The sequence below is a fragment of the Pseudopodoces humilis genome, chromosome 4 (genome assembly GCF_049639895.1).
Source record: "Pseudopodoces humilis isolate 2021_Gansu_Grassland_sample_001 chromosome 4, ASM4963989v1, whole genome shotgun sequence".
NCBI lineage: Eukaryota > Metazoa > Chordata > Aves > Passeriformes > Paridae > Pseudopodoces > Pseudopodoces humilis.
The window spans coordinates 65,997,806-66,022,535 of record NC_142203.1 but is presented as its reverse complement, the minus strand read 5'-3'; the positions used below and the strand labels follow the sequence as shown (position 1 = coordinate 66,022,535).

The following is a 24,730-nucleotide window of genomic DNA, read 5'->3' as shown; positions in this document are numbered from 1 at the left end:
ATTTGCAAGTCCAGGACTTTTCCACCTCCAAGTTAGCCTTTATTAGAGAAAACCAGGATTCCCAAGACTATTGTCTTGTCTCACACACAGTGATATTGAAACTCTGTATGCCCTCAAGTGAGAAATGGAGGTCCTACACTGGATGGATTTATTGCAAGTGCTGTGTTGAGAACCATGGCAGAAAGCTGCTGCCTTTTACCAGAGTAACTTACAAAATTGCAGCTACCTGTGAAGTAATTGTCAGTGTATTGCTCCATTAAAAAAGAGCTATTACTGCATATTACTGGAATGATAGCCATTCCATTGGTGGTATGTGAACCATAGTCTGGAAATGTCTGTCTTAAGGCCAGATCATATCATCACACCTGTTGCTTTGAAATACCATTCTAATGCATTCCATAATAAAAGCCATGTAACATCTAAGCTGAGTATAGTCTGATAGAGCATGAAGGCTATTTGCTAAAACTAAGCTTCAGCAACCCTTCAGAAATCTAAATGAAGTGGGGTTTTGGGTGGAGCTGTTGTCTCCTACTTACCTGAGTTAGAAATACTTGAACAGAATGGTCCTCTTGATCTGTTGCAGTGAAGCACAGGCTCTTTCTGTTTGCTCTTTTTATAACCATTTGTTCCCAGAGTTGGGTGTTGAGAATCAGTCTCAAGCTACCTTGATTTCGCATAACTAAAATAAGAAGGTTAATATGATAAGCTGCAGCTGTTTTCTCTAGCACTTGTAAACAACTAATATTTTCAACAATTATTATTTTTAATTTGGTCTAAAACCCTGATATAGTGATATTTTTATTTTTTTAATATCCAAATATGTTAGTTTCTTTCAACATGTCTGGCACACAAAGAAAATAATCTGCTGCAACTGTTCAATACAGTACAAAAAAGTGACAGCACAGTAAGAACATTCCAAAAGAGTCTTGAAATAGTGTTGCTGAAAAAGCAGAACTAACAAAGAGCAAACTGTTAGACTGGTGACAGAGCTGAAGGCACTGTGCAGCAGAGAAGTACACAGAACCTAACAATATATGTGAGTCCAGTTCCTCAGTCTGTAACACAGAGAACTTTATAAGGTAAAAAGATTCTCAACTTGACTTAAATATAACAATATTCTCAGATTAAAATGTTCTAAAATAAACACTGGCCAACAATAGGACAAGTTATTTGGCGTTTTCTGTATGGGGTATTTCATTATTTAATTCGTACTTAGCCTTGACTGCAACATTCCATGCTTATTGCTAGAAGTGTCATTAAGCCTCAGGGATCCTCTGCCTCTTTCAGTCCAGGTTAAAGAAAGCTTATTAAATACAAAGAGCTTGCAGTTTATCTGAAAGAGAAATACATGATAAAAACTGCCAGCCAATGCTAGTTTTATTTGCTCTAAGACTTTATGGTCATAAAACTTATGATACGGCTTTTAATACATTCATAGGCGTGTGGACAAAGGTAGATATATAGATATATAATCATTATTATTTAAAATGAAATGGCTCCTAGATCTGTGCTAAACTCTTTTCTCATCATAGAAAACATTCAGCATAAATCCCAGTTTATTTTTTCAATTATTTCATCTTCATTAGCTCTTCTTCATCTATGATATCCACCAGCATAGCTAAATTTGTTGCAAAAGTTGTACAACCTTATTCCTTCACCCATTACAAATTTTATGCAGCCCAGAATGCCAGTACTGCTACTAGAAAACTACTACTCCAAAGACAGTAAAACTTTTGTGTTCTGCCAAGACAGTGGAATTAATCAAAGATAAAATAATGTTAAGAATTTTAAAATCATAACTGCTATTTTCTGAGAAAATAATATTTTGAAGAAAAAGGCAAGATATCTCCTTCCAGGTTGGAAAGATAATTGCTATTTTAGCTGAATTACAGAACAAATTACTTTAGTAACACACTGCTTTTTTTCCCAAAAAAAGTTTCTTCATAAACCCTATCTTTACTCAAATCACTTCCAGTTCTAAGCTTCTGGTTACAGCTATTATACTGTATAGATACTTATAAAGTACCACTGAAATAGTCACTTACTGAAAGGGTCTACAAAATGAACAAATATAATATGAAAAATAAAGTACCAACTTAGAGAAAAAGGGGTTAGCTGAGGCATAGCTTTAAAAAAGTGAAAATTTAAAATATAAATTGAAGCTATTTTCAGATTTCTGCATCTGCAATAGATCTAGATGTTCTTTTCAACAACAGAACTATTCATCATCAAAGTTTTATGATACACACACCTGCAATACATTGTGTTCTGCTTCTTCTCCAGTTATAACTTCAACTTTATCTAAAAGGATTTTCTCCACTGGCTTAGAAATACAAGCAGCTGCTGATTCAAGTAGTGTTGCATTCCTCAACAGAGCTCTTTCTGTAGGGGGGAAAAAAAAGAAATTCTTTCTATACAGGGAATATTTCAGGAATATTTTTAGGATAACAAAACTAGTACACAGGCTGTGACCATAGTAATACCTGTGGCATCTGACATTGTTTAGTGTTATTAATAAGTTTTTGGCCAAAGGAACAAATGACAAGGCAGGAATACAAAATACCTCACTAAAAAGGCTCATACAGAATTGAACAGGGCTGTTCATAGTTGCAGAGGTTTGTCCCAAGGGACAAACAGAAACATGCAGAAACAAAGCCTAAATATTTAGAAGCTGATTTTCCAAATTAAACTCATCTGATATATTGTTATACTGAGTATACACACCCCAATATTAAGAATAATGACATATATACAATGAATATTTGTCAAGAGCACAGGACAAGCTTTGAAAGGACCGACATTGTTACAAAGCTCTGTATCTTTGCATAACTATACACATGTTCTGAAGGCCTTATTTTTATAATTCTTTACTTGTAAGAATATACATAAATCATAAATCATAAATAATAAATTATAAATCATAGGATCTAATACATCTGTATTAGTGGAGTACAAAATTTGTCAAGAATGCTCACAATAGGGGCCTTTTGGGGACTCCATCATAGCCTACGTTTACATGTCTTGCTTAGTAGAAAATCTCACAGTGGAATCACAAACAAGCCCTGAAATATGTCTGTATAGAACTTTCAGTCCCACAATTATGATCCAAAATAACAAAGCAATTTATATGAGAATTTGAAAAATCCAAGCAGCAGACAGTCTAAAATTGTAATTCAACAATGTGGTCCACAAGGCATTCATAAAGGTTCCTGCATTTTTTTTTTCAAGCAATAAATAATCTGAATTAAATAATGATACTCTGTAATATTTTCTTGATTAATTCAGATCATGCTTTCTGAAGTTAGTCTAGTTCAGATGTCATAAACCAAACTGTAGCTGCTTTTTGAATATAGATTTTGACACATACTCTAAGCCTACTCATGACTGGATAGTTTGAGAGTAGATGAAAATTATTGACCACCACTCATTTGACATCCTCTAAAATACAGTGAAACATAATAATAAAGGTAACTGTGCTTGTTTGCTGAGTATACTTACTTGTTTGTGGCCCAACATGAGCAGATCCTGTGGAGATGGATGTTATTTCTCCTTTGTGTGGATCAGCTTCATTACATGACTTGGGATGCCTCTCAGGACTCTAGAAAAACACAGAGGAAACAAGAATTCCTAGTTAAAAAATGGTTACATTACTTTCTATCAGACAGAACACTGAATCATTTAATGCATGCTAGGCTGATGATTAGTAATTTTAATAGCTTCAGAGTAAAAACTACCTTAGAAACTACCCAATTTCAGTCTCTAGAGAAAATAATATTATTATCATAGAATCAGTACATACATTCTTCCTCTGAGAAGAATGACCTCTTTGAGTGGATCCTGGACTAGTATTTAAATCCACTGAAGAACTCAGATGTCAAGGTACTGGTTTGTTTCCAGTTCAAGCCCTAGTTCCCAGAAGAGTAGTTTAAAACTCTCAGACACCACAAACTTGACCTCAGAGGACTGAAAACTTTATATAACCTTCAGTTTTGCAGATAAATTTTCTCAGCCATGTCTAAATAAATGCTTGCGGCTCCTGAAAATGCTCAGTGGCTCAACTGATACCTTATAAATAAATCTTGGCCAGAAGTCATAGCCCAAACTGATGGTTGCCAAGCCTTTTATCCAGCAGTTGAGCACAGTTTTTATCCTACTTCAACTGAAAACTGAATTTCAATTCCATTTTCAATGGTGTAGTCCTCAGCTTGGGAACCATTTTTTTGTCCTAGAGTCCTTCAGGACTTAAGCTGCCTCACAAGCATGCACAATACGCATTAACATGAACACTGTCTAGGATTGGTATCCAATTTTTCCCTTATACTTATTTATCACAGAATCACAGACTGGTTTGGATTGAAAGAGACCTTAAAGATCATCTGGTTCCAACCTCTCTGCCATGGGAAGGGACAGCTTTATTAGACCAGGTTGCTCAGAGCCCCATCCAGCCTGGCCTTGGATGGTCATCCTGGATGACCTCCAAGGATGGGGCATCCACAGCATTTCTAGGCAATGTTTTCCTGTTGTCTTGCCACCCTCAAAGAGGATGATTTCTTCCTAATGTTGAACCTAAACCTCCTGTCGTTCACTTTGAAGCCATTTCCCATTGTCCTGTCACTCTGTGCTCCTGTAAACAGTCTCTCTTCAGCTTACTTGTAGGCTCCCTTCAGGTATCCTACAGTTACGATGGAAGTTATCAGAGCAGTAGGAACCACATTCTTTTATCTTACATTGAGGGTGTTCCACTTTCTATGGAATAGACAAAAAACTCTTTTTCAAGTCAAAAAAATAGCAAACCAGAAGTGCATGTTGGTATGCATTAGTAATTAAAGAGTCTGTCTGGGGTGGTCAAGGTAAGAATGCCTACCCCTCCAGCCGCACATTCTCAGGTATTTTTTCCTCAAGAGACATTGGAACCATATTTACTCACATCTTTGAAAGGAGGAGGACCTAAAAAAAATCAATATCTGAAAAAGTAATTATGCTCTTAAGTACACTGACCTTGATAAAAAGTCTGCCAGCATGTGCAGATCCAACCAAAACTCTTTCAACCATGTTTTCCCCAAACACAAAATCAGAATTGCTGCTGTTTTGTACACTTCTTTCTTTGAGCAACTGACTTCTGTGGGAACAAAATAACATAAGAATGTGATTTGGAACTATTCATAGCACTTTAAAGATTCACCACACCTGCCATTAAAGAAAAACAAAAAAGTAATCACGTAAGTAATCAGACAAATTCTTTAAGAGAATCTGAGAATATTCTCTATGGGACATTTCACAAAAGGAACAGAGTATCACACCATATTTCATTAAGATTATTGAGGATATTCCTTAAGAACAAAGAACAAGCAGCAAAACAACATGCCAGTTCTCCTCAGGGAAGTGTCTTACTCCAGAAATCTTAATGAGTTACTTTTGTTTCCCTGTTTCATTTTGCTCCTCCAAGGGACTACTAACAGTTAACAGCTATCCTTCCAAGTTCATGCAGCTCCAGTACTTTGCAGAATAATGTACACTCCAGTGCCTTACAGGCACTCCTTGGTCATCCTCCTTACATCTTGGAAGGGCAGGGAGGCAATGTATTCACATACACACAAAAATACTGAAAAAATGTATAGATATAATAGCAGATGGCTTAAGATGAGGTATAAGTAAAACAGGAAAGTAAAGTGTTTCCATTTTTCAATTAATTGTTCCATAGATATAATTATAAAATGAGAAGAGAACTCAAGATTTGCAATCCTTTGGTACTGGCCAAATATATTTTAGAGATTACATTCAAGAATATTCTATACAAGTAGAATTGTGATTTCACCTGCTAATTATGTAGCCACTTTAAATTAACAAGTTTCATTTTTTGTAAAAGTCACTAGAAAAGTCCTTGTAAACTCCTGTATGTGGAAGTTATTCCTGCTGCTGCTGTTTTGGTTGTTCCTGTTGTTCCTGCTGCTGGTTTGGTTTTGGTTTTGCTTTGTTTAGGATTTTTTTTTTTACAAAAGGGGTAATAGGTTGTTTATGCTTTCTGTAGAGTTTAATCCTGCATGTCTTGCTGGCATAGGCAAAACCATGCAAGTTCTTTTCACTTTTTGTTCCAGAAGGATGACTTGGCAGGAAGGCCATCTGATACTGTGTCACAAACTGCATACTTCAGCACCACTTCTGTTTCACGGTATTTATCACCCTTGGGAGGGTTTAACATAACATATGTCATGTAGAAGATACTCCTGTTAATTAACTCGGTTTGTTGGCAGAATTTTGATAATTGCCTCTAAAACACAGTTTCTCTGTTCACAACTACAGTGTGCTTGAAATCTCTTCAAGAATGAAGGGCTTACAGAGTACTACCTCTCTCAATCTTACACTTAATGAGAAAAATATTCCTTAGCATTCTTGTGCTTGATGTGTTGCTAAGACTAGGGGCAAAACAGAGAAATCAGAAAATACTTGTCTTTTCAGCCTTGAAAGCTTCTATGCATGTTTTGGGCCATGAACAGGGAATCTGTAGTGTGTTAATGAGGTTTTTATCCTTAAACACAACCTTCACTAAAATTCACTGGAATGGAACCAATTTTCATAGTGACATTTCAGCTACTACTTCTAGGTTGCTCCAAGAACAGCTTAAGGACAACACCCCAAAAGAATTAGAGGCTTATTTCTAAGAAAAAATGTGGGAAAGTTTTGATTATATTTAGAAACATAATAAAAATTAATCACTACATTATCTTTCTTTTAAGAGAAAGTTAACTGGAAGTGCCAGCCTTAAAATATTATTAAAACCTCAATAGCCTTATGTTGCTGCATGGCAAGAACAAAGTGTTCTTGCCAGGGATGCATTGTCAGGGACACAAAGTGTCCTTGCCCCAGGGATGGCATTGTCATGGAGATACAAAACACAGTCACTCATATCAGGGAATGATCACTAACAAGGAACAACCAGAGGAGAAATATGGATAAAGCACTCACATGGGATTATGAGGGGGGAATAGATTCAGGTACTGGCCTTCTCAGACTGTCCAAAAAGGTCTCAGTAGCTGCCAGTTCCAGTAATGGCCTCAAACCCTTTCAGTTTTCCAAGCAAATCTTTGTGCAGTGTTGACTTGATGTGACTGCAAGCCTGTGTTTTCCCAGTGTTGTATTTCTGCCACTTATGACACAAGCTTTCCAAGCTTTTAATCAGACTCAAGAAACTGAATTTTTTTCCTTTCCAGTTCATTATTATAGTCAACCCAGGAAATGAAAATGAGTGGCTTCATAGAACACGGACAGCTGCAGCAACTGCAGATGGATAACAAGATATTTTCACTCATCTTTCATATGATTCATATGAATCATATAATTGAGACATGAAGAAGTGGAAGAGGAGCAAAAGTGAGAGAGATGTCTGCAGGCGAAGCAATCCCTGCTGTTGCAGCTCTCTCATTTTATTTTATAAATATCCCTTGACTGAAAGCTAAAAGCAAACCTAAAAAGTTGTTTTCTTAGCAATGAGGAGGTCTGGCTGCAATGTTCATTTAGTGTTCAGCATGTATGCAGAGTCTAATAATGTAATTTTCTTATTATTGATGAGAAAACAGCTATGCCAGAAGGATTTTACCAAAGTATTTTTACAGCATCAGTCACTTAATGTGGATCTGAAGAATGGTATTTACATCCTCCTGCAATCTCAGAGGAGCAGTAAGCACCTAGCTGTATTTAAATTAGTTTTCAACTGTCAAAAAAACCAACATTTACCATGATTGTGATAGAACTAGTATTTGATATACAGAATTCATGAGGCACAAACACTCCAGGCAGGGTGTTTGTGGAAAAAAAAGACAAGGGAAAGAAATACTGTAAGTACCTTTAAGTTAACTTGTTGGCACTGAATCACTGTGTTGCATTTCTCTATTTCACAAGAGAAAGTCATTCACCAGTCATTTCCTAGATATTGTGCAGCTGACAGAAGGTAAATAAATTTAAAGTATCAACAGCAATTGATTTAGCTTTTCAAATACATGAATTACCATCATTCAGATTCTGCTAAAAACCCACTGTGCTTTGTGGCTACATGTTGTCCTCAGAGGGCATCACAACAGCATTAAATGTAATTGAAAAGGTTAGTTTTTCCAAAATCACAGTGAGCATCTTCCCTTTCTTTTTATTCTTTTTGTTGATAAGGATTTTGTTCTTTTTGTTGATAAGGATTAAGGATCTAAGCTGTTTGTGCATTTAAAAATCCCTTGCCTCCTCAGAACCTTGGCACTGTGCATCCCAACCTTTATCTGTGGTCCATCTAGCCCTGTAGAAGGCTAGCACAGACTCATTTGCAATTGACATTTTCTATGCCCTCCTTGGGTAGGAGTGGAATTAGGCAACATTAGAAATCTATTATCTGTGGTCCTAGCAATTTTGAAACGTCATTTTCTTATCAAAAGTGATACCAGGTGTATTCCTGATGCTCATGACTTCCATGTAAATAAACCTTATCAACATCAGCAAGCAGTATTAATACCACAAGACAACCACAGACCTAGAGTTCTCATGAGTCAGTCCCCAGAGAGGGAGCTAATAGCCTACTTTTGCACCAGTATGACTTCTCAGTGCTGACCTTGAAACCTCTCTGTTTCCCAAGCAAAACCTTGTGCGAAGTTGAATACATGACCAGAAGCCAGTGTATTCCCGGCATTGTATTTCTGCAACTTATGACACAACTTTCTTAGTCAGAATCTGATTATCTCCAAGAATGGGGCTCTTTCCATCACATACAGTGTCAAGAGGATGGGGAAACATCCTAGTGCAAGGATGTCAGCTTCCTCACAGAAATTCTGAAGTCTGTCCTGCACAAAATGCTAGCCTAACACAGTCACCACAGATGACTTTTTGTGCCAGAAATTCTGCTTTGTGAATGAAAGTAGAGCATCAATGGCAGCATTCAACTGGTCCTCCAAATCAATCCTGTATTTTTTTCTTTATGCCTCATGTCCAATACGCTAAGATATACTGGTAATCCTCAAAAGAATGACATTTCCTGAGTTTCTCTGCACCTTTTTGATGAGATGCATCAGACATGCAGTCAAAAGAAAGATGACAAACCAAAACAGTTTCCAGCTTGGTTGCTAGTGAGAAACCATCTGTCCTGCAGAGATTAACTGCAGTTAGGAGTCAATTTTTTTATGGCATATGAAGCTCATGTAGTAGGCACAAATCTTTGCACCAAACACAAACACCACTGAGCCCTGTGTGGGTGCAGATAGGACGGGCTTAGTACCATGTTAGACATAGATGATGGAAGGGCATGCCATCAGCCAAGTGACAAGATGATGTAGAAATATAATAAAATCTTACTGTGTTTTTTGAGAGCTGGAAAGATTCATGGTAGTAGATGACCCCACTGCAGTTTTGGAATTTAATGAATTCTCAGCTGATGAATAAGAGCTGTCTTCAGATATCTAGAAATAATAAAATCAAATGGATTAATTAGAGATAGTATATTTTCTGCTATTAACAGATCTGCTGGAATCCAGAGTCACTAAGGTATATAGATAGACAGAGAGATACAGATATAGATAATAGATGTGGTAGTTGGCAGAGCTTCCTCCAACTGTGTACTAAGCCAGTGCCCTCAATTTAAATACTAAAATCTCACTTTCTAAATAAACAAAATCCAGAACACCCAAAGCTGATTTTCCCACAGGACCCTGATATCAGAAACATAAGACAGGTTGCAGAGAAGAGATGATTTTTCAAACGCAGTGAGCATGAGTTTAACATTTCACACCACGTCAGTGATACATCAATTCCACTGAAACTTACATGGAAACTTTCCTGAAAATCACACAGTGGAATAATTAATTGCTTTAAAACAGCACTGGTTTGTTTCGTGTTTGTTTGGGGTTTTTTTTCCTTAATTTGAGCTCCAGTAAAATTATTTTTCTTTTTACCTGAACACATGCTTCTTTCTTAGTCAATAGAGATACTACAGGAATTTCAGGACAGGTCAGGGCTTGTGGGGGCTGTAAAGTGGCAGGTCTAATGACATTCCACAATTGACTTGGTGACAAGGATCCTTGCAAAATACAAAGACAAAATATTTAAACATATACTTTTTCTTCACATCTGATTCATACCTATATGTCTTGCCTCTTAACTGAAAGTTTCTAAACATTTTTAAATAACATTTACTGTTGTTTACTTGCTTCATATTCTGAAAAATTCTGATGGTTTCTAAAATACACAACTCTGAAGTGAAACCAATGTGTTATCCTATCAGGATAAAAACAGTAATGTGCTATATTCATAAACATTCTTATTCGTACTTATAAAATATATTTGTATTTATCTATTTTAGTGTATCTTTATACTTATATTTATTGTTTTGTTTTGGATATGTCTTCTGGCATTTCAGATTTAATTCTGTATCTTCAGATGCCAAGAGGTTTTTTCATTGCCTTCTCCAGGAGCAGAGGTATTCAGTTAGAAATGTGGAATTTCACATTTCAATATTCAGTCCACTCAGGAAATTAGCAGTCAGAGCAGATGCTCAGACCAGGGTTCACAGGACATTTACACTGTCAAACAAATATGGTGTGAGCTGCATAAAGATACCTAGCCTATCAATCAGTACAAAAAAGAGTTGTTCTTTTCTTGTCTTACATATCTCTAAAGAATGTCTTTGTGCAACTACAGTGAATAAATATTACATTGACAGTTACCTTCTCTTGTAGTTTTGATGATGTCAGGATTTCTTTGAAGAAGAGCTGAGGTCATGAATATGTTATTCTTCTTTACTACAGAAAAGGAATTTAAAATTGAATTATGAGTAAACCCAAATTTTTACCATTAATTAGTATTTCTGTAAACCCTTCCATGTTTTGGTGGTACCTGAGCAATATTCCAAGATACCCATCCAAAAAAGATCTCCAAGGTAACTGTTACAGATGGGCAGATTTTTCCACAGTCTTTTGGATATTAATGAATGTTTTAAATGCAAAATCTTTCTTCATCTTTTAAAACTAGGTGTTCCTGTTTTGTAGAAATATTGAAATACCAATGCTGTCTGGTCGAGTTTCAGGCATTTTTAAGATGATTAAATGAGGCCCAAATTCATGGGAAAAAATAAATAAATGTACCTGCCCTGTTCTGCTAAAAAGGCCTTCATAACTTACTAGAATGATGCAGGTGCACTATTGATGCTTTCACTGTTTTAGTAAAGATATCAAACACCAGTGAGAAGGTGATGGCAACCATGCTGTAGAGGCCTAGGAGGTAAGGGTGGCAATGTGTATGTCGCTGATATCTGAACAGCTGTGGAGCCAGCCAAGGACTTTGACTGTGGGAAAGTGTGGGATGTGGCTGGAGAAGGGGCCACAGAGAGGGAGGGCAGCACTCTTCCAGGACACCGTAAGTACAACATGGCACAGCACAGCAGGAATGACGCCAAGATGTGGGCATGGACTGTGGGGGCATCAAGACCACCTAAGATCCCCAAAGCCTCTGATCCATTTCCAGAAAGAATGAACTGCACATGAGAACTGATTTGCATAAAAAGAGAGGAACTTACTTCCAGTGTGGGAAAACCCTTTTATATAAAGGTACCCCCATAAAGCCAGAGTGTGTGCCCCAGGATCCTGGACATGCCTTCAGCCAGACTGATGCTGATGCTGGAACCAGGACTGGTGATCTCTTTTTCTCTCTTTCTTGCTTTCTCTCTTCTCCTCTTTAGTCCTCTTTAATTCTCTCGCTTCCCTTTCACATTACCCCCTCATCCAAAATCCACCTCCATGTGCTTATAATAGGAAATCAGGACTTATAACCAGTTTTCATGCCAAGTGTGTAATTTAGCAGTAAAACTTTTTAAGCTTTTGCAGAACCTCTGACTTCTGTCATTCCTTTCCACCATGACCACCTACAAATCTTGGGTGCTGTCTTCCCCTTAACGGTGGGATGTCACACATGTACCATGTCCTGTGAAATGGCACAACTGATAACACTACATAAAACCACCACTTTTTCATTCCAAGAACATGTTTTGCTGCTATTAAAATGCTGTGAACTCTTATGATTGTTTAGAAATCCTCTACACCAGCATCTGTCAAGAACCTGTCTCTGGTAAGAGACGTAGGCTAGGATTTGAGATTACTCCATTGTTCCTGTTAGTGCTAAGAGTGAGGATATTCCTTGGGTCCCTGGTTAGGTGGAAGACAGCTCTTAGGATATAAAATTACATTCCTGTAGGAACCATCACCATTATATTGCAAGCAAACTATTAATGTAATTACTGTAACTTCATCTTTGTTTTTTAAGTATAATTTGTATCACGCTCTGTAAATGCATGGTTTTAAATTACTCAGATTCCACCCCTGCCCCAGAGGATTCTGTTAATCTTATCTTCTGTTTAACTGCAACAAAACCTCCTTCCAAAACACTCCTTTCTCCTATCTAAATACCAGACTAGTCCAACACACTTGCAGAAAAAGCATTTCTGCACACATCTTTATTTTAGTTAATACCTGCTTTTCTACAGGAATATTTGTTTTTATTTACCTGTCTGGGAGGGAGGAAAACTTGGAAGGATGTTAAACGAAGATGATCTCCCTCTTTTCTGTGTGAGAGCTGTATCTAAAAGAATAAAAGACTGAAATTATCACTTGTTTGGAGAATAAAAAAGACCAGTTTTAGTTAGCCAGGCTGATGTCATGCTTTCACTGACAGTCGAATAAATTACTATCTGCTACCTACCATTTTTTGAAGCAGACTAGGTTATGTCTATGCTGCTGATCCCAGGAGGATTCTGAGGCCAAGCAGCACAGCCTGGCTCAGGCACACAGTTAATCTTCTCTGTAACAAGTCCTAGAGACTGCCAGGTGGAAATGTTCAAAACAGAGACAGACAGTGACCTGTCACTTAAACAGTGTGGGCAGGCAAGGGGGAAAACTCCAGCTTCTTCTTGCACTCTGCTTTAATTCTTTTGGTATAGGCATGCCCTTAAATTCCTAGCATATCTATCCTAGTTTAACTTTCAGAGTAAAACAAACTTAGCCTACCTTAAGTCCTCTTAGGTACATTCAGATGTAATTAAAACAAAAATACACTGTACATTTATTAATGCCTGAATTCAGAAGTACCTTTCTGGTACCATCCATACGTTAAATAAAGATTGTAAAAAACAGATCAGTCCTTCTGCACAGTAGCCTCTGTGATTTGTGTTCTTTTCCCATGGAAACAATACACAGTCCTTAATGGACCTTCTCAGTCAGCTCTTGGCTGGAAGGAAGGGCCCTTCCTGGAAACTGCTTTACATTTTTAAGGATTGCCCAGGAAACACTGATCTCTTCCACAAGCCAGGGAGATAATTCCTTTCTTGACCTCATCCTCCCTTGACCGTGTGAGCAGCTCAAGAAAATGATACAAAATTTATATATTTTCCACTACTTTTTGTAGTATTATGTAAGTATGGAAAAAATAACGTATTTTTAATTTAAAAGGTATTTATTGGAAGTTACCAGCAAGTATTAATGTTTAAGTTTTCATGACTTTCAGCATGCCTATAATGCAGAAACATTTCTTAGATGGGGGAATTCATTCTTTTCTTTACCAGATGAAAATACAGAACTCCGATTAAAACATGACTGGAGGTAAATGTCATACCAGAGCTAGACTGAGAGTCAGACTTCTGAAAAGTCAAAGATGATGATCTTGCACGTTTTCTGGAACAGCTAATGAAATCTCGAGAAAAGAAAATATAATGTAATTGGCAGGAAGTATCAGTGCGATGCTACAATACTGAATTAAAACCTGAACAAAATAAATTCTAGGAGGGACTTACAGGTTTAAGGCAATACCTAAGATCTAGAGGGCTTTGAAATCTCAGTCACCACCTGTTACAAAGCCCTGGGGAGTCTTCTCTATGTCTACTAAGTTCAGGGAACCTAAAGCAAGCACTTAGGATCAGTTCATAGCCCATGGGCTTACCAGGAATGAGGAGCTAGATTGTAAAAAAAAGCCAGTTAGGAGTTCAGGCTTGGTCAATTTTCAGGGCTTCTGGAGCTTGTCTTTCTGGTAAATATGAGAAGTAAGATGGAAGAACTCTTGAGGGAAGACAGGGACATATATGTTAGGACAGAATAGGTGGCTCTACAACCCACAAAATCTTAGTCTGGTAACTGGGATTCGGCCCTGCTCATAGAAAAAGTCCAAACACTGTTTCCACAGGTAGACATACGAATAACTCAATTATATCATGCTGTTTCAGTGAGGTGGTCATTACCATTTTCAGCTTTGCAAACTGGGTCTTCTGCAGGCCGCTAGAAAAAAAAATAAGCATGGAAAAGTCAAAGAAAATAGAACAGTCATTTTCTAGACAGAGACACAAAGTAAAACAGTCCAGCATATATGCATTAAGTCTTGTTTCTGTTTTCCAGTCTTCCTTGTTCTATTTTCAGACCATTTATTACAAGTGTTAACCTAATGGCTAAAATCTTATACTACTGCTAGGATAATTGTCTACAGAAACCCTGTTTCTCAACAGTTTTTATCAACAATGAAAAAGGGAAAAAAAGGCTTTTTACCTTCAAAGAACGGTCCTTCTTTTCAAAAACAAATGTTGCCTGGGCAAGCACTGATTTCTCTGGAAAAAGAGAAGAGATCGTTTTTAATAACAATTCTGTAATAGTATTTATCAACCAGATCTTTGAAAATGCTGTGCAGTAACAAACAGGAGTTCATCCTTTTGTACAAAGGAATAAACTATAGAGATGCAATGATGTACAGTACAGCACATTACAATAAAAAGCTATAATCCCCAAATCTGAGTGAATTTTGCCTAACTAGATGGCATGAGATTTGGCCTCATATTTTTTATATTTCTTTTTATTAAAAAAAAATACTTTTAGCCTTTACAAAAAACATCTACCATCCTTTAAGACCAAGGGTGAACTGCATCTTTGGGTAGCAGAAGAGAGAAAGGATGTGAAATGTAAAATATTCCTAAAGGAAGGAAAACAAGAGAATGTTTACACTCAGCCTTTCAGCTACATTTATATATTCTGCTCTTTAAGCTTCAGGTGTGTGGATGTCTAGGGTAATTTTTAATTTGTGTGTATGACAAATAAACATATGGAGCTCTATAGAGCAAATTCTAGTCTCAGCATACCTCTGCATCTCTCAGGCATAACTAAAAGTATCTTGGATCTATGCTCTTTTTTCCTACAAAATATATTTCTGCATATATTTACATCATATTTTATGCTGATTTAGGGTTCACTACTTCTGCATCTCACACAACTTCTTCAGGCTGTCTACTTTTTTAAGCTGGTGACCTTCACAGCCTGTGCAGTTCTAATGGACTAAATTGTCAATGTAAAAGAAAAAGCTGTTTTCACCAGCACCACTGATTAATGACACATTTATTATATGAATTAAGGACACAATGAGCAAAAGAGCAGGCACAAATAGGTCTTTTTTTAAAGACCACTCCATACAGGATTCATCTCATGCTAGCTTGATACATCTCTCATGTGCAGTAAATAGAAACAATAAGGTTCTGACTATGAGCATATTTTAGCTGTGTATTTGAGATGATAAATGGAAAGCTAAATGCATGTATTTCTCTCCATGCTTGGTAAGTACAGAGTACAGACTAGGGTGACTGCTGAGCTATTTGACTGGCCTCTGGCCAGAGAAATCTCACACTTGGTGCCTTGTTAGCTGACATTTGACAAAATATTTATCACATACACAACATTTTTGTAACACTCTTTTCCTTTGTTACCTCTTCAACAAAAACATCCAAGTGAAAATATGAGGATAGATATTTTTGTCTAGAATTCCACACCCATCTGTGACCAAACAACTCAAGCTTTGGTATCAATTAGTCAAAGGTTTAATGAAGCAAACATCAACCCATCACGGAGGAGTTAAGATTACTACACAAAAATGTATTCAACTATGGAGGAAAAAGTAAACATTGTTAAAATTAATGCTTCATGTATGTAAACAGAGGCAAAGAGCATGAAACTTTTACTCAAAAACAGGGATATACAGACAGGATATACAGAGGAGTAATAATTAATACAATTTTGCTATTGATAATTTTATATTTACTTGGGCATTGTTTATATGCAAAGGACAGGATTTGACAAATTTAGCATGCTTTGCAATGAAAGCCTATTTCTTCCTTAACAGAAAAAATCAGAAAAAAAAGTTCACATTGTTCCACTGAAAGAAAGATAACTCTCTGTCATTGAAAGCTGAAGAAAAATTCCATAATCTGGTTGCAGCTAGGGGGTCAATGGCATGACATGACTTGAAGCAATTCCACTTCTATTCACTAGAGGGGAGTGGCACACATGAACAATAGCATTTCACTTAAATATGATTTTCTGAAGAGAATAGGCTTTTTTCTGTCCCCTTAAAAACAAAAAGCAAAAAACAAACAAAACTGGCATTCTTATTGAATGAAGGAAAAAATACAAAAAGTAAAGCATAACTGTAGAAACCTTCATATTCTTCTCAGTAATCCTCAAGCTCAAGAAGCTTGCACTACTTTTAAAGGTACATTTTCTACTCCAAAGAATGGAATTAGCAAAGAGTGAACTGCTGTGAAAAAGAAATTTACTTTCTGTCACAGAGTTAACTTTTCCTAGAGCTAAAAGTCTGTAGGGGATTTGAAGGAATTCATAAAGCCCACAACATCTGAAACAGCAAGAAGATTCCAATAATATTTTAAAGCCCAAAAGTTCCTAAAGAAAAAAATCCTAACTGCCTAATTACCAACAGAAATACATGAAACTACAGCGTAATTATACCGTTCAAAGATAAATATGCATATTTTAATATTGCAGTAAATAAAAAGAATATATCCCACCTTCTGCTCTTGAGCCAAAAAGCTGTCTGTAAATTTAGTCAGAGGTTGCTGATGCTGCCACAGTTATTTATAGTTTTTACAGCTCTATAATGCTTCTACTCAAATCAAGAAAACCTTTTCGTAATTCCTGAAGCATATTCCACAAAGCTCATCCGTGAGATCTTCACTCCTCAATCAGGCTATTCATAACAGGGTTTTAAAAATACATTTTTGTTAACTATATATGTATCCTAAGCATAAATTTCCATTTACATTTTCAACTTCTCAGATATTCAGGCACAATATAAGTGCAGATGACCTCCACAGAAAAAGACACCCAGAACTTCTTGTGGATGTAACACAAGGCCATCAGGGAGTTACCACAGTCGTGTTGACATGGTAGTTTGACACTGGTCAGTACCCGTGCATTTGTCCCTTTCATTTCCTGCCCTAAGTCTGCCTCTGGCAGGGAGAATAGGTGCTTCTGCACCCCCTGCCATGCAGGGCCAGACTCTGTCCCAGGAATAGGCGGGAGCAGCCAAGGCCAGGCACAGGCAGATGCAGACAGAGGAATGGGAACGGGTGGGCTGGAGCCATTCCCCCTCATCATCGCCACCAGGACACAGACAGACATGGGCTGGCTAGTGCCTGGTTCAGACCGGGCCACTCCAGTCCTTGGCAGCTTGGCACTTGTGGATAAAAGAGGCAGTTGGAAAAGTTACCAGAAAATAATGCCAAATGAGCTGACTCTGGCTGCAAGGACTGCAATAATCTACCAGCCTTAGCCAAGAGCCCAGACACAGAACCTGTCTGTCTGCACATGAATAATCACCACAGATTGGGCTCTCTCTCCCTTGCTACAGATCCCCTGAAGCTGTTGAATCAGAAATGTGTTGGCCTAATGTTTGCTGTATTCAAAGATCAAAATAGGCCTTTGCCTGGAAGATGCATTAGAAACATCCTATTTCTTTGTCTGAGATCTCACCTGGAAGGTGTCCTGGCTCCAGTCTCCTGTCTGGCACAGAAGCACAATCAAATGTGCTTGTATCTGAGCTACCTGACTTAGATGGTGCCCAGATTACAGGATGGAGACTGCTTTCCGTTTAAAAGAACATTTTAGGAAAAGTGTGGGGAAAAGAAATGCTAGCTGATGCCTTAGGAGCACTAGCCAGAACTGCATGCAAGAAATAATGTAAAATTGCTTTTACCAGGTTTGCTTGTATCCTAAAAGACAGCACTGTCCATGAGATGTAAGGGTCCCTCTGCCTTTGCTGTGACATTCCACTGTTCACTTCCACTGCCACTGCCTTTTCTAAAGCTATTGAGACTTCACAAAATATAAACATTAAAAAATAAGTAGGACATTGATGATTTTGAATATTATTGTTACTATAGTTCCATCTTGTCCTAAACACAGATAAACAATTCTTAATCTTTGAGGGCTAAGACACAGTGGAGAAAATATAAGCACATATCTGTTTCTAATTTTCAGGCAGTCCTGTGCCTGAAATCATGCCAAAAGTGGTGGCAGTACTGTTTCTCTACTCCTCTCAAAGAAATACATAAAAACCCTCCTCAAATCTTTCAGAAGGTAAAATAGGAATTGTGATCTCAATAAAAGTTTTGTTTCTGATGTTGAAACAGTTAATTTTTATGCTTTCAATTTACAAAAATTAAATCTGTTGCATCTTCACCATTACCAAACTGTCCAGAAGACTGAAAATGCTTTAATTCATATCCACAGCAAAATCTTGCACATTAAGTAAAGATGGACCAGTTGCTTCAAAAGGCTGAGCTCACCAGCAGCAGCGGCAGCACCTCTGGGATAATGGATTTAACAAGGGCAAAAAAGAACTGCGCAAGGGCAATTGCAGCTGTGAGAGAGGAGTGAGAATTCGAGAGAGGAGCAGGTCTGAAAACACCAGGGTCAGTGAAGGAGGAGAGAGGGTGTATGGTGACACAGCTGTGCCCCTGCAGCCCCTGGAGGAGCCCACACCAGAGCAGGGGGATGCCCAAAGGAGGCTGTGATCCCATGAGAAGCCTGTGCTGCAGCAGGCTCCTGGCAGGACCTGTAGCCCATGGAGAGAGCAGCCCACACTGGAGCAGGTTTGCTGGCAGGACTTATGACCCCACCAGGGGCCTACAGTAGATGAACTCATGGAGAATAGCCTGTGGAAGGGACTCAAGTCACAGAAGTTCTTGGAGGACTGTCTCACCCCTGTGGTGGTGCAGGGGAAGAGTGTGAGGAATCATTCCTGAGGAGGAAGGAGTGGCAGAGACAAGGTGTGATGGAACTGGCCATAACCCCCATTCCCCATGCCCCTGCTGTGCTGAGTGAGAGGAGGTAGAGAAAGGAGGGAGTGAAGTTAAGGCTGTGAAGGGTGGGAAGACGGTTTCTTTTTTAAGATTTGGTTTAGTTCTCACTACCATTCTCTAATTCTAATTTGACTGGTATTAAACTAAATGGATTTCCCCAAGTCAAGTCCCTTTTGCCTGAGATGGTAATTGATGAGCGTTCTCTCCCTGTCCTTATCTCAACCCATGAACCTTCCATGATTTTCTCTCCCCAGTCCAGCTGAGGAGGGAAGTGAAAGAGTGGTTTTGGTAGGCACCTAGCATCCAGCCATGGTCAACATACCACAACATTAAATAAATAAACCAAACAAAAAGGAAAAAATATGGCACAAACCAAAACCAAACAAAAACCTCCTTCTTAGTCAGAAAAAAGATCTCAAATAGAATATGATACTTGAAAATTGTTTAATGTCCAAATAATGTCACTGATTTACAAAACCTTTAACTGCATCCAACTTTCCTTTACAACATCCTAGCAAGCACTGCACAGCACACAAAGTCTACCAGAAAATTTATAATCAGCTTATAATTTTATCCTATCAAATGATAAGGCTATGACATTGATTTATCAAGTTTCTGTGCTCTGATATGCTATAGGATATTTTGGAAGCTTTGCACATTACAGCTATAATTTGAAAAAACTGTATTTTGATGTTATAGCTTAGATTGCTGGTTCCCACAGAACTCTAATCAAATGAAGTTAATCAATAACAAATTCTTGCACATAAGACTGACATTTTGATTGTTTAACATCTAATTAGCTCAATGAGAACATGTAATTTGGGAAGATGTTGAGAACAAAAGTAGATTTAGTATCACTTTGGCTGCTACATCCCCAGAAGTAGTTTTATACCACTAAAATAGTAAAAAAAAAAATATGGAAAAAACTTTGTCACTAATGAATATGTTCTATGTACAGCTATTACTTGAAAAACAAGTGAGACAAAATTTTGTGGCAATACACATGAAGGAAAAGGAAGCAACAGTGGACTAGCATTTAAGTGGGAGACATGGACCGAGAAATTTACATTGACTAATAAAATAAATAACAGGAATTAGTAAAAGAAATTATTTTCACTGTGCTAGATGATGATCTGTACATTAGAGGCTTCAAAGAGCACCAAAGAGTTAAACTTTATAATACTATGAACAATTTTTATTCAAAATGCTGCAAAAACTCAGAAAATTATCAATACTTTAGACAGCAAAACTGCAACATGCAGAAGAAAAATACGTATATAGTGAAAAAAAGAAACAAGATAAATTAACAAAATATTTTCCTCCCTAAGCTTAGGCTCATGTCTAAATATTGTTTCTGGCTTTTGATACAAAAAGACATCTGTCAGTATTTCCAGTGATGCACCATTTTCATCTAAAATGAGGTGGAAAATAACAAAAACCTTCTGGCTTCTGTCAAGAAGGTATCAAGAACAGGATTTGCCAAACCTGCAGTAGAACCACAGTTTTTGGTTTAAACGTGCCCATCAAAGTTCACAACATAAAATAGAGTCAGTTCACAGCCAAGAGAAAGTGCCACAATGCTGCCAGCCAACACCTTGGGTCCCTCAGTGGCATCACTACATAAGCCAGGCTTTCATCTGCTAAAACTTAAATAAGACAGAAGATACGAGGCAAAATGAGGGTGTTCTAGAACAGTACTTCATGCAACCAACTTAATAAAATGGATCAACTTAAAAGAAATACGGGAAAGGGTTTGTGAAATTTCCCACTGCTGACCCCCAGTAAAGGGTGTGCTCCCAGAAGTGCTGAGTGTTCTGATGGAATTCACACACACAGCTGCACAGCAACTTTGAAAAAACAGGTCACTAAGCTGTAAATATGGACCTGGAAACCTACTTTAAGATTCTCATATATTAGTCTTCATACTTTTGATTCTGCTAATGAATCATATTTAGTACTTTCTAAGACAGCTGTCTTAAAAAATAAGACCAGTTTTAAAGCCATGACTGGGGATTTTCCAAGCAAACTTACATTTTTTATTTTTTTTTTTGCTAGAGACATTGTAGTACAAGATTGATGACTTCAATTTGTATCTATATCTATTTTATGTACATAACGGGTTTTATTTAATCTGTTAACACTCAAAACAAAATAAGAAAATAAAATAAGGTCAAAAGTCAAATGAAGTTCTAATCTGGTCTAATCTCCAGTGCTAATCAGAAGAGTTTCCCATACACAAAGGCATCAGAGATGCATGTTGCTGTACAGCAACGTGCAGCTGCAGTATCCTAGTCAAAGTTCCAGACCTGTATGCTAATGGAATTTTTTCTTTTATGATACTCTTCTGAATGTCAGTAAATCAATAAATTTGCAACAGCTCCTCATGGATCCTGATTTCCCAAATATGCTCAATAGAAATCATTTTAAATAGTGAAAAAAATATTTTGAATATTGTCAAAATAAAGTACTTAAAACCTGTTGAGATGAAATCTTTGACAAAGTTTTTTTATTATTTGAAAAAAAGGAACCATTCATTGCTGTGAATTTTATTTTTTAAATAAAAAATTTCTAGAGAACTTAAAACATATATCACTGATATTTGGCCACTGGCTGCACTTGCTGCAGGAGCAACTGTACTTCAGTGGCCCATGAAGAGATTGCTGGATACAGCCCAGTGCTCTGTTTAAACACCCTGTACTAAATATGAAGTGCACATTGCTTATCTTGGGTTCAGGCAGCATTCTGTAAATATAGTTTGGGGAACCAATAAATAACTTAATGCCTCCCTGTTTGGATCAGCAGAAAGTACATCATCAAAGAAGGGAGTTTCTGTTTCATTACACTCAGAAAGAAGAAAGTTCATCTAATTGACAATTGCAAAATAAAACTTCTGAAGGAACTTTTCCTAGGACAGTTTTACTACATTGTTGGGACTCCAATATTGCACACTCTTTGTTATACAAATAGTTCATAACCCACATAAATGATTTCCCTGTCATCAGTGACACCAGTTATGAAAGCAAAGGATTCTTCATGCAGGCACAGTCCTGCATTATCAGACTCTTAACATTTTAAGATATGTTCATCCTCTCCTAAGTCACTCTTCTCAATGCTACAGATTCTAAACACAGATAGGGATTAGGGTGGAAAGGGTTCTTCTAGCCAAAAAATTCCATTCTAATACTCCGAGCTCCCACTGTGGTTTTTAGCATGCCATGTGAGAGATGAGATTTAAAATTTAAAATACTTCTCTTCAGCTGTGGAAACTCAGCTGACAGCCTGTGGAAGTGTTTATAAATACAGCATATGTCACACCCACTCACCTCTGTAGAGCACAGTTCTCACCTTAATATGGGTATAACATAAACAGGCATTAAAATAGCAATAAAAATTACCCTGTCTCAGCAATATTGTAGCATAATTTCTAGAGAAATGTAACCCAGTTGGCTTTATTTCAAACATTAGAGTGAAGAAAATATTTTTGAGAGTCTCATCACTAGAGTGTAATTCTAGCAGTGATACCACACCAGAAGTAACTGTGCCACTAGACCAGCAGGACTGTGCCAAAAAGCATAACCAAAATTTATTTTAGGAACACTGAAACAAACATCCCACTGCTCAGAATTTTTAATCTATTGTAGAAGCCAGTAAAATATCCAATGAAAGAGCCATAAAGTTTGTAGGCATAAAAAGTGTTACTCTTTTCAGGGCATTGTACTGAATTTAAATTTCATAAATCCCTACAAGGTGGCACAAAAGTAACCCCCAGGGGGTTTGTGCAGAAATTGATCTATACAGGTAATAAGGTCATGATCCAACAACACTCACACATCCTTAAATTTGAGTGAGTAAATTGGACTGTGTGCTCAATATTAAGCACAAGCTGAAAGGTTGGTCAACTGATAAATTAGCCCAGCATCTCCAAAATGTATCAGTCATAACATCAGACTTAGTCCTTGAAAGTCTTCTTGGTAATTTAGGTTCATTCACCCCCTGTGGTAAAAAATGGTTGGTGGCACCATCTGCAGAAAGTAATTAATATTAGCAATTGTTTTCATTATGCATCCTCATCAGTTTTTAATGATACTGATAAATCACTTTTAATTCATGGTTCTCCTCACTACCTAAATAAGGGATTTTGCTGTCCACCTCTGTAGTCAGGCACCAATCTGAGGAGCTAGAGCAGGACAATTTTGCTCTCAAGGTGCAGGGCACATCAGGCCATGAATGTCCAGGAAAACAAGTGTTGCATCCAGGTATGGCCAGGAATGCAAGTGCTATTCCCACAAATCGTCAGGCCCGGCATTTAGGAAAGCTGCAGAAAGCTCAAATGGCAGGGGAGTTAACGCTGTCAGAAACATAGAGAGGCCACATACACACATCTGGCAGTGTCCTTTCCTCAAGGAAAATACAATTTGGAGATTTCCGACAGATTACCGGTAAAAACAATGCAATAAAAAAGCACAGCCAGCTCCTGTTTTGCATTACACACAGCACTGTTACCAACCAGGCACATTTTTGCGTTTATCCCGTTCCCCAAAGAAACCCGGGGGAACACAAGAGACATGCAAAAGATAATAGCTATCAAAACCTACCTGTAAAGCGCTCCTCTTTGGGATCTAACATGCTGCCACGGGAGTCTCGGCAGGGCCTGGGCATGGTCTGTTCTTGCAAGTGAGCAGCCTGGTGCAGAGCCCAGGGACCACCGGGCCACTCTCTTCTTTTTGGGAGGTCGGGCACCTTCGCACCCGGCAGGGGTCTGTCACAGCCAGCAGCGGAGCATCGCGCGCCTGCACAGAAAACATTCCCTTTGAAAGCAGGAATTGGCTCGTTTCTCATTATGAGGTCAGCATAAGTACTCTCTTATATACATCTCTCCCTATAAATGTAATTATATATGTTACGTGCGCCGTGGCCGGCTCTGGAAGCCTGCCGCCCTCGGAAGCAGCCAGCGGGGCCCCGGGACGCCCGCAGCGAGGCAGGGCTGCAGCAGCGGCGGCGGCCGGCGGGGACAGCCCGGGGACGGAGCCCAGGGATGGGGCCCGGGGCCGGCTCCTCGCCCACGGGGCGGGCCAGGGGAGGGGACATGGAAAAGCCAGGCACGGGAACGTGGAGGGGGAGAGAGGGCGGGCTGGGGAAGTGCGCGAGTGGCGGTTCACGGGAGTTGCGGTGGCTGCGGGGGCTCGGGCGGTTTTTGGCTCTTTTGTTTTCAAAAAGAAGATGAAATTTCAGGCAAGGTTAGCCGAAACCCGGGGTTGTTCCCAGGCTGACGTGAACCGAGTGCAGCCTCAGCACAAATAGGTGTTGCGGTCCCTCCTTCCAGACGCGCTGTGCTGCAAGTCCTGAAGCCTCGCCCGTGCCTCCTGCTGCTGTCTTAAATGGCAACAGCCCCAAATTCTTCAAGTGGGAGAGATTTCAGGCCATCATATACTGCAGGCCTGGTGTCAAACTGCCTGTAATCATAACAGCTGAAGACAAAAAAGCAGGAATTCACTGTAAGTTGATCAGAATCATACGTCTAATCTAATCTAGTGTCTTCACACAGCCAGTATCAGATGTTTCACAGAAAAAAGATGCAGTAAGTCCAAGAGC

General features: G+C 38.3%; 1 protein-coding gene across 3 annotated transcripts in view; it reads right to left on the bottom strand.

Annotated features, from left to right (window-relative positions):
* RANBP3L (RAN binding protein 3 like) overlaps positions 1–24,141 on the bottom strand; it is a 35,690-nt gene extending 11,549 nt beyond the window's left edge. For 2 of the 3 annotated variants that reach the window (XM_088054273.1, XM_088054274.1), the window contains exons 1-13: positions 23,734–24,141; positions 14,547–14,605; positions 14,246–14,282; positions 13,627–13,704; positions 12,523–12,597; positions 10,692–10,766; positions 9,921–10,045; positions 9,325–9,428; positions 4,999–5,119; positions 3,499–3,598; positions 2,252–2,382; positions 1,213–1,333; positions 537–679 (exon numbers count right to left, since the gene is read on the bottom strand). In XM_088054273.1, the coding sequence (XP_087910399.1) occupies positions 537–679; positions 1,213–1,333; positions 2,252–2,382; positions 3,499–3,598; positions 4,999–5,119; positions 9,325–9,428; positions 9,921–10,045; positions 10,692–10,766; positions 12,523–12,597; positions 13,627–13,704; positions 14,246–14,282; positions 14,547–14,605; positions 23,734–23,977 (1,413 nt within the window). In that variant the 5' untranslated portion in view covers positions 23,978–24,141. The remainder of the gene's footprint in view (positions 1–536; positions 680–1,212; positions 1,334–2,251; positions 2,383–3,498; positions 3,599–4,998; positions 5,120–9,324; positions 9,429–9,920; positions 10,046–10,691; positions 10,767–12,522; positions 12,598–13,626; positions 13,705–14,245; positions 14,283–14,546; positions 14,606–23,733) is intronic. The other variant, XM_088054275.1, reaches the window with a different exon arrangement.
* Positions 24,142–24,730: the final 589 nt, after the last annotated feature.